At 43.3% G+C, this 9,826-nt stretch overlaps 1 protein-coding gene across 1 annotated transcript; it reads left to right on the top strand.

Moving 5' to 3' along the window:
- The first annotated feature begins 393 nt into the window (after positions 1–393).
- LOC126556032 (alkaline phosphatase 4-like) lies at positions 394–3,942 on the top strand. The gene is made up of 3 exons (XM_050211196.1): positions 394–550; positions 2,267–3,403; positions 3,465–3,942. The coding sequence occupies exons 1-3, from the start codon at positions 421–423 to the stop codon at positions 3,920–3,922; spliced, it is 1,725 nt and encodes a 574-aa protein (XP_050067153.1). The 5' UTR covers positions 394–420; the 3' UTR covers positions 3,923–3,942.
- The last annotated feature ends 5,884 nt before the right edge of the window (positions 3,943–9,826 follow it).

Below are 9,826 nucleotides of genomic sequence, written 5' to 3' on the forward strand. Positions count from 1 at the left end.
AAGCACGATCGGGCCCCGGAGAAGGTCAGCAGACAGCATTCGGCGATCGTTTCGGGCGGCTTCTCGATTGGACGCAGTGAAAGTGTGCGCCTCGTGCGTTATCGAACGGCGCAACGAAACCAAGCACACCTGCGGCGCCCGGTGGCAAAGTTAGTGCCTTTGGTGGTGTGTAAAGATCCCAAAAGCCAAACAAGTTCGAACGCGGTGTCTCGATGCGATAGTGTTGATCGGAACCGATCATTTGCGTTCGACCATGGTCTGCTGAGTGGTTGTGTTCAAGTTCCGTTCCCTCCTGAAGTGTGGTAGTGCTTGGTAGTGAAAGTGTCCCGCTCTACAACCCACTGTCAAACTCTAGCATACCTTTTTGGCTGGGTACGTTCTATACGTTTGTTCCGTTCGGTAGTCTTGCAAACTATTATCATGGCGTCGTGTTTGAGGTTTGCAACGTCTCGGTGCGTGTTATTGCTGCTAAGTGGCCTATTGTTCGTCCTAATCTGTGATATTGATCGTGCACAGGGTGCTTCCGTCTACAAATCACCTAATCTTGACGGTACGTATCATAGGCCGTGCCACACCAACGAACCATTCAAATTGTAGGTGAAATGTGTGCAGTAGATAGCTTTATATATAAATTGAATAGATGCACTATTGCAAATATTCGTTAGCATGTAATGTCTACATTTAATGTTCCATATAACGTCGCAACTGATAAAGCGTTTCTATGGAATTACAATATGTGCAAATCAAGATGTGCTAGATATTCTTCGATATACGCCCTAACAGCGAAAAAAGTTGTTTGATCAACTGGTTTGATCACATTTGTAGCATTCTGGTGAAGTGAACTACATCTCGAAAGATTTCCTTTTATAGTGCTTTTATTGCCAAAAAACTATCTTTACTATCAGTTTTATATTTAGAATCTTTTTTTGATTACAACAAGCTTCAACTATTAGTAAGCTAACTTGTGTGCATCAGGCTTTTGAAAGGCAAACACAATCAAACCACATTTTCATCCGAACATGGCCATGTTTTCAATGTTGTTTGTGCAAAAAAGAAAAATGAAATTTTGCCAAAAAAGAGTAACCAATTTCTGAAACGATTTAAGAGGAATAAACTGTCATGGTCACATGGTACCACCCGGTTTTGCGGTTTGCAGACTCGCAATCCAACAATTGTTCATGGCTATGACATTGACAATATGACACAGTAAACTGATTGCGAATGGTGCCTTTTTTGAGCGCTAAACGTGTGAATTTGTAAATTGACTGGCAATTATTGGTTTGTTGATGTTTTCACCCGATAGAACTAGAAAATAGTTTTTAAAAAACTCATGTTTGTAGCGACAAATAACTACTTCATCAAATCAATTATTTTTCAAATTAACACTTTTGTGTAAATTGAACACAAAGCTATAACACAAATCACTACTTTAGAGCCATTCATTTGACCCACAAAACAGCTAGACCAGCTTCGACCCAATGCAGTATGAATAGTAATTAATTGCCTACCTCACAGCGGGTCCATGCTCCTACCCAGATAGCAACAGTTTGTTGGGTTCCGATTGCTGCTCACCTGGTCCAAAGTAGACGAGACAAAAAAAAAACGTGACCACTGCCGAGCGGTGGAGTCGATCAGAGCCGGTCGTACTGAACCGATCATAATCGTATCTCCATTTTCTCATCAGACTTTGCACACTAATTTTGCTGGTGGCGAAGAAATTCCCCCTCCCAAAGTGCAACTGCCATGTGCACAGCAGCCCCGTATGTATCGCATCGAACGGGGAATACTTCATCTGATTGCATAATTTTTGCCACTTCCTCCATCATCTCGTGCAAGCAGCTGAAATCTTGAAACGAGTTCGCCACCAGCAACATAATCGATCATGCTGTGGCACGTGCTGGACAGCCTATTTTTAGAACTGGTCTTGATGCTGTGAGCTTTAGAGCTGGTTTTGTTTTTATTTTTAAAAGCGAAACAAATTGTACATGATCGCAACGAATCGCTCTAAGACTGGTATTGATTGCGGCATCAATGTTTAGTGCCAGTGCGGTACAACTAAGGTTGTTCGATTGCACCACCGTTATCGCGTGTGTCGTACAAGAAAACAGACTATTTTTTGTATAGCATGTGTATACAAAGAATTTTAATCTTTTCGAAGTGTTTAGAAGCCTTGGCACTAGGTCAAAGCCAAGCCACCTTAAACAAAACTGAAATCCCTGTTTTTATTCGTAAACGTTACTATCGATTCATTCGCTACCTCTTCCAGATGCACGTTTTTGGCGACGGAATGCTGAATCTTACCTTAAGAAAGTTCTAATGTACGACGAGAATCGTCGTATCACACCCTCGGTAGCGAAAAACGTTATCATCTTCGTGGGCGACGGTATGGGAATTGCATCGCTATCGACCGGTCGCATCTTCAAGGGTCAGCGGGCTGGCCGCTCGGGTGAGGAAGAGCAGCTGAGCTTCGACAACTTCCCTAACACCGGTATGTCGAAAACATACAACACGGACCGACAAGTACCGGACTCGGCCGGTACTGCTACCGCCATGTTCTCGGGCATTAAAACAAAGTATGGCGTACTTGGGGTGGATTTCACCATCACCGAGACGAATCTGGAGGCAGCCAAAGTACCTTCATTTATGGATTGGGCCCAGGCGGAAGGAAAGCGAACGGGCATAGTAACCACGACGCGTGTTACGCATGCGACACCCGCTGCCTGTTACGCTCACACCATTAACCGAAACTACGAGTGTGGTGCAAAGATTCCTGCTCATCTGAAGAACCGCATCAAGGACATTGCACGCCAGATGATGGAGGATGCCCCGGGAAAGAATCTGAACGTTGTGCTTGGTGGTGGGCGAAACCATTTCGGTGCATCCATGCCATCACATCTCAAGCCGGAGTACCAATTTCAAGGCGCCATGGAGAAGACGTGCATTCGGACCGATGGACGCAACCTGGTGGAGGAGTGGAAGCAGCGCTGGAACGGTACGAAAGCGGCCTACGCTTGGAAAACTTCTGATCTGAGGGCAGTCGAACTAGACAAGGTAGAACACCTACTCGGTCTGTTTAATGATGATCATCTTAGCTACGATTCGGTGCGTGATCGATCTCCAGACGGCGAACCTTCACTGAGTGAGATGACTGAGGCAGCGATCAAGGTGCTGCAGCGGCCAGATTCGCCCGGATTTGCGCTGATGGTTGAAGGAGGTCGCATCGATCACGCACATCATCAGAACCATGCACACCTCGCATTGGCCGAGGTCGTTGAGCTGGACAAGGCGGTCGAAACTGCACTCAATATGGTCGATCTAGACGAAACCCTCATTATTGTTACTGCCGACCATTCTCATGCGATGACCTTTAACGGCTATCCAGACCGAGGGAACGACATCCTAGGTAAGCATTTGGAGCATTCACATTTGTTCAGTTTTAATTTTCACTTACACCTTTGCACAAGGTTTCGGTAATCGACCCAACGCAACTCCGTACGAGACGATTACCTACGCAAACGGACCCGGCTTCCTGCAACACCGTTGGAACTCCAGCATACTGACGGAAGAGTCTACCGATTGGGCGACCTGGGTTAAGTTGAACCAGCTTAACAGAAGTGAAGTCACCTACCGGCATCTATCCGCGTTCCCGCTGCCGGATGAAACACATGGTGGTGAAGATGTGGCCGTGTTTGCTTCCGGTCCCGGTGCCAATCTCGTTCGGGGTACGTTCGAGCAGAACTATATCGCGTACGTAATGAGTTACGCCGGATGTATAGGCCCTGCCAAACGATTGAACGTTGCCTGTGATGACGACTTCCTCCGGGAGTTTACCAAAGCGTCCGGTGCGCAACGTACCGCCTGCAGTATTGTGCTAGTCATCGCCTTCTTGCATGCCATCGTAGGATTAGTTAGGCGATTTTAATGTTTAAGTGTTATTGTAATCTATCGTTTAGGTAGTATCATTTACATCGATTCATCAGATGCTGGCGTCGAAATCTTAGAGCAAAGTTTACAAAAATATGCAACAACAAAATATATGCATAGTTGGGTAAAACATGAAAGTTTATGTATTGTTGTTAGCATTTATTCTGCTATACTACACAGATCTTTGTTTGTTTGCTTCGTTACAGACGTTTTTGATTTTGAGTTGAAGTTTCGAAAATGAATTAACCACGAATTCTACGAGTTCTTTAAGTGCTCTTGTCTTGAATCATTACTCAAAATACCAAATAGTGTAGGACATTGCAAGTCTTTTTTTATTTTTAAAAGGTTTTAAAAGGGCTCTAAGCCTTCTCAAACGTGAAAATGCGATTTTGCTGTTCAGTCCTTGCTCCGGGAATTCGATTAATGTTTTATCCAATTTTTTGTTGGCTTTGACATAAATCAACTGCCTTTCATACTGCTTTTCTCATATCCTTGGATCTAAAACCTCATAAAGACCCTTCCTTAATTCCATTTTTAATTTATTTGGTTGTTTAACAATTACTTAACGTCAAAACAAGTAAAATTGGCATATTTTCCAACCATCTTTTGTACATAAATTAGAGAAATGCTAAAGAATACCTTAAATGCATCTCTGTTCAACAGTTAACTGTTTCATATTATACCGCCTTGCACAGCGATTATGCAGATGAAAGTTTCGTACATTCATTTCAAATGAGTACACTCTTAAAGCTTCCTAGTCTTTAATGCATAATAGTCTTCACAACTTACATCTGGCATGCACCCATTTGTCCATCTTTTCACGAGCACAAGATATTCTTTTACAAAACAGAACAAAATGCGTTGATATTCATTTCCTGTGTCGCATATAAACCACTCCTCCTGGTGCACAACTCGCGACTCACGATGGAAAACGAGTCCTTACTATGTGTAGCATGCTTCTTACAAACTGTAACACCATTTATCACTCGTTGCGCTTCATAAATAAGGCACCAAGCGGTGCATGGAATGAATGCACGCATGTACTATCCGAACACCACGCCAAGGTGCGCGTTAAAAACAATTCCACGGTTTCCTTCCAGAGGTGTCAAGATGATTATACAGGTGATGATGCATTGGCACCGATATTATACACCGGCAAAAGATGCTGGTGTCTTACTTCAGCACCATGTTCACCACCATAAAGGTTCTTTAGTCTTCAACCTCTAAAAAGGTGTGTAACGGAATAGATTCGTTTATGCTTTTCCCTCTCGTTTACCTGCATTAACTACCAAGCCAAGTTGTTGCTGGTGCTTCACAACGTGGCTATAGTACACCTTATGCCCCTGTGACCCGTTCCGTCCATCTTATCACCGGGTAGGTCATATGATAAACAGGTTGAATGAACATTTGATGACGCTTGGGCGGTGGAAGTGGATGCTGGAGAGAGAGCTAATTATAATTCCATTCAATTAAATTACTGCTCTAGCTTTAGAAGGGACGCATGCATAATGCCTGATGATTGTTATTCATAAGCATAACTTTCACAACCATAATGATCAAGCACAACTATCATTTATGGATTATTTAGTGATTATTATTGTGCAATAACTATAAATATAACAATGTTTAAAATTCACTATAAATATTAGCATACCACAAAGAAATATCCTGATTTCGCTTTCTTCTTTGGCTCTCCAACCTCTAGAGCGCTGCCCGTAGATAAATTGCTCAGTGCTGTATGCAGGGAGATGGCCCAGACGAGATTCAATACCCTCAATACCTTCAATATCCAAACACGGGACTTACCGGGTTATAATTATTACTTCTTGATCTCCCTGTTGTCCATTTACTTTTTGATTTCTCTGGAATCAACATTTTCTAACTGCATTCTTTAATGAATATCTTATTTCAAAGCTTGCAAGTAATTATCGCGTCAATTGCTAGATGATAGCTCTTCTTCTTCTGGGCTTAACGACCTTAAGGTCCCGCCGACCAGCGAATGGCTTATTAACAATTAATAAAAGGCTTTTGTTAGTTACCTCACAGATTTCTAGCAATCAGTTATCTGCGAATTTTTTATTTTGTACATGTTAATATTTTCAGGTATGAAAAAGCAGACTCCTTGGCGAAACGAGGTGCCTCCGAAGGCAGCATTTTTGAGAGGTCGATTCCCCCTCACGAGTTTCTTCGCACCCCACAACACCTGTGTATGGCCCGCTGGCAGAGCATGTGATGAGGACGAACTCGGGAGGTTCCAACACTCCATCTCACCACAGGTTTCTCTGCTTTTACGGGCTCCCGGTAGATCGTGCATTTATTCGCATGCATGAACGCACATCTTCAACGTATAGGTAGCGCCGACTTGTAGCTGTAGCAAAGGATACCACAACTTTGACCACATCCTTTTGTCATGTGTGGAGTTCGATCCGGCTAGACCCGGACTCTTAGCAGCCTTTCGAGCATCAGGAAGATCCCCGGCTGTGCCGATGCGCGATACCCTGGGACAGAAGGACTACGAATATGCGCGGATTCTGTTTGACATCGCCAAAGAGATGGGAATCGTCCTTTAATCCCTGCCCCTCTCCCTTCCCGTAGATTGTACGCACTATCGTCCTATTAGCGGATTGTATTTTGTCATGTTTATTTGTTTTTTGTAGCGTCAACATGCGCCATACGTTATTTCGGCCCCAGAATCAATAAAAATTGGTTTAGCAGATCTAAGGTCGTAACTGGCGACCTTTTCGTTGGCGGAATGTCTGGATTCGATTCTGCAGTAACCTTACAGGGTTATTGTGGTTGTCGGCTCCAAACGCTCTGCAAGCGTCAGGATCGCCAGCGACAACATTGGATCTCTGAACCAATTGAATTAGGTTCGGACGACGTGTAGCTGTGACTGGCGGCTTTACTGTTGGCGGAATGCGTGAGTTAGATGCTACTGTAGCTTCATAAAGTTGTAGTGGCTTTCGGACTCGTGCGACCTGCCGATGGTGGGGCCGCCAGCCACAACATCCAAATGCTGGTAACGATATGGAGTGGCGAACACCTCAAAATATCCGCAACAAACTGGGTTTTCTTGAGAACCAGTTGATAGTCTCCACGGCACGATGCTCCAAAGAGGCGCCAACTCCTTAGCAGAACTTAGCATTAGAACCATACCTGGCAGCAACAACATCCACAACCGAGCCCACCCGGGATAAGGTGCACTTGAATTGAGGGAGAAGGAAATGTCTACACTCAAAATAGGATATAAGTTTGATGTATTATTAAGCTAGATATAAGATTAGATTTTGGCAGTCGTTATTAAGGCAGTCATTACGAAATTTAAAAAAAATATTTCAGGTCAGTTATTGTGTCGACATCATGTGTACAGCACGCTGTTCTGCTGATGCATGTAGTAAGATTATTATTATAAAAAATGTTAATAACACGTATGACAATGTAACGACACGACGGACGATCCATCCATCCATCCAAAAGTCCATCAATTTGAGCGACACTAAACACACACTTTTATGGCATTAAAAGTTTTAGTACAATCTTACCACACCGATCTCGCTAGATGGCCGTAAATAAGACATAAAAACAATTCGCTGACATGTCAAGAGCAGATCTGTAATATTTTTCTACTGCAGTGCATTTTTTACTTCACAACAAATGTCCTCCCAAGTAGAGTGCAGGGCTTCAATTCAGTGGAGAACTGACTATCCAACTAAGTGGCATCAAAAAGTCTACTAATAAGCTATTCAATGTCATGTCAAGTGTTTCAATTAAACTTAAGTATAAATTATTTTTTACACACTCTTTATAAAACTACTGGCAGTCAATTCCGTCAACCCTCTTTTGATAGAACGCCAATGCTGATTCAAATTAACGAACAGTCTTCTCATGTTCTTCGACCCCCATTCGAGTTGCTCCTCCTTAAACTTCAAGCTTCCATGCATTCAGCTGTAAAATCGCATATAATAGCATATACACCAAACCACTCTACCCACTCTACAGGGCAACCTTCCCACAGAGGGTTTATAAATCACATAACCTAGCAATTATTAGAATTCAGCCTTCACCACACGGGGCATTATTTTCCACAGCGCCGTTCGTGCCAGTTCTACTGCACTGAGAAAATTCAGAAGGGCATAAAATTGGGAGACCTAGAGAAAATTGACTCCCGCCAAAACAAACAGCATACACTACTCCTCTCCACCCAACAGACGAAAACTACCGTCCCATGGTGCCCAAAACACAAACAAACTTGCCCTTTTTTTTCTCTAATCCCAGATTGGATGCTATTAATTCTCTACAATTTGTATTAACTTTCCGTTCCTGGAGAAAAGCCAGAGGGGCATTCTGATCGAATGATGCGCCCCAAACGGGAGCCTTCAACAATGCTGGACGCCTCTTGCTGCCGATGGCCAAAGTGTGTACCTGTTTTCACTGGACCGAAACAGCACAAAGCCAGCTCGGTAGATAAGATAAGCTTTTCTAAGGCATTTATCATGGTTTTTCCAATCCGAAAGCCATCCCATCCAGAACTCGATAACCGTTTGGTCAGTGAAAATGGACAAAACCATTTCCGAACGCAGTACGACCGTGCGTCCAAGATTCGTACGTTACCCTCTTATGGTGGTGCTCATCGTTACAAGCACGAAAGATTTAGCGGATCAGCGCACCGTACGAGTGGGACACGATTACGAGCATCGGTGCTGGGCGGTGGTTATTGGAGAGTGGACTAAATTTTCGATTGTCGATTTTATCTCATTGCTTTTGTTACTGATGGTTGCAAGTTGTTTCTTTTTGGGATTTTAGGTTTTTTATTTTAGGAGCGAAATATTCACACGCACCGACCATTCCTATTGCATCAAATGGCTAATAGAACCCACCGAAAATGGTGATTGGAAAACGGCACGGTTTTAAATGGCTAACGAGAACTAATAAACACACACACACCTACACGCACAATTTCATTTACGGACAAAAAGCTAACAAGCTTCGTTGAGAAAAAGGTAATTTTACTAGCTAATAGGTTTGGGCATCGTTCGGACTGCATTACCTGTTTGCACGTCGACGGTTTTTCGTCGCCATTGTCCGCAATCGTGAGTCGATTTTATTCAGCTTAAAGCACAGAGGAAAAGGGAGGGAAAAAAACCATCTCAGGATTTACCGATGGGATCACCGTCGATAAAGTGAACATTGATGGTTCGTTCGGATCCATTAGAACGCGAAACCTTTTTTTTTCGATGCTCAGTTTTTTTTAAAGCCTCTTATCATTATGGGCGATTTTCTAGCGAGCAAAGAAGCATGTAGCAGAACGATTGATTGCATACCCCCCAGGGGCATTTACTATTTCGATCCCCGAATATATCCGCTCATGCTCTCGTGTGTAGTGCCGCTTCTTGGTCGGTACGTTTCGGATCCGATTCAATCAACAAACAGCTGTAACGTATGCCCTTAGGGATCGGCAACCCGGGCCGGTTGTTTGCAGTGATTTTAATCTTGTTTGACCAGATTTCGTCACGTATCCTTCTAATCCTCGGGTGTGGTATCTGTTTCAACTGTGTTTCGTCCCAGGGTGAAAGGATTGGGGCGTAAGGGTTTGTGGGGATGATTTTGTAAACAGCATTCGTATCGATAGTTCAGTAGATACCCCCCAAAATGTACCGATGCATGTAAAACTTCAATATAAAAGTTGAGCTTCTGTGCAAAAGAGAAGTTTATAAAAGAAGGGATATGAGAATCTCATTTAGCTGTAAACAGAAATGGACATAACAATAAGGCCACTCATATATCTATTATGGAAACTACTTCTCTAAAAAGTTGAAATAGGTTTTTTGTATTGGACCATTTTTTTTACAATGACAGTGCTACACCATGTCGCCAGCAATCTGAATGACCAGGCGGGAAAGGT

Source organism: Anopheles maculipalpis, chromosome 2RL (genome assembly GCF_943734695.1).
Source record: "Anopheles maculipalpis chromosome 2RL, idAnoMacuDA_375_x, whole genome shotgun sequence".
Classification (NCBI taxonomy): domain Eukaryota; kingdom Metazoa; phylum Arthropoda; class Insecta; order Diptera; family Culicidae; genus Anopheles; species Anopheles maculipalpis.

What these genes read in the sequence shown, in the direction of transcription:
- LOC126556032 (XM_050211196.1), top strand. Translation starts at nt 421, where the DNA reads ATGGCGTCGTGTTTGAGGTTTGCAACGTCTCGGTGCGTGTTATTGCTG. An exon ending in CAAATCACCTAATCTTGACG is followed by an intron (nt 551 to 2,266) that starts GTACGTATCATA and finishes TACCTCTTCCAG; the next exon opens with ATGCACGTTTTTGGCGACGG. An exon ending in CCGAGGGAACGACATCCTAG is followed by an intron (nt 3,404 to 3,464) that starts GTAAGCATTTGG and finishes CCTTTGCACAAG; the next exon opens with GTTTCGGTAATCGACCCAAC.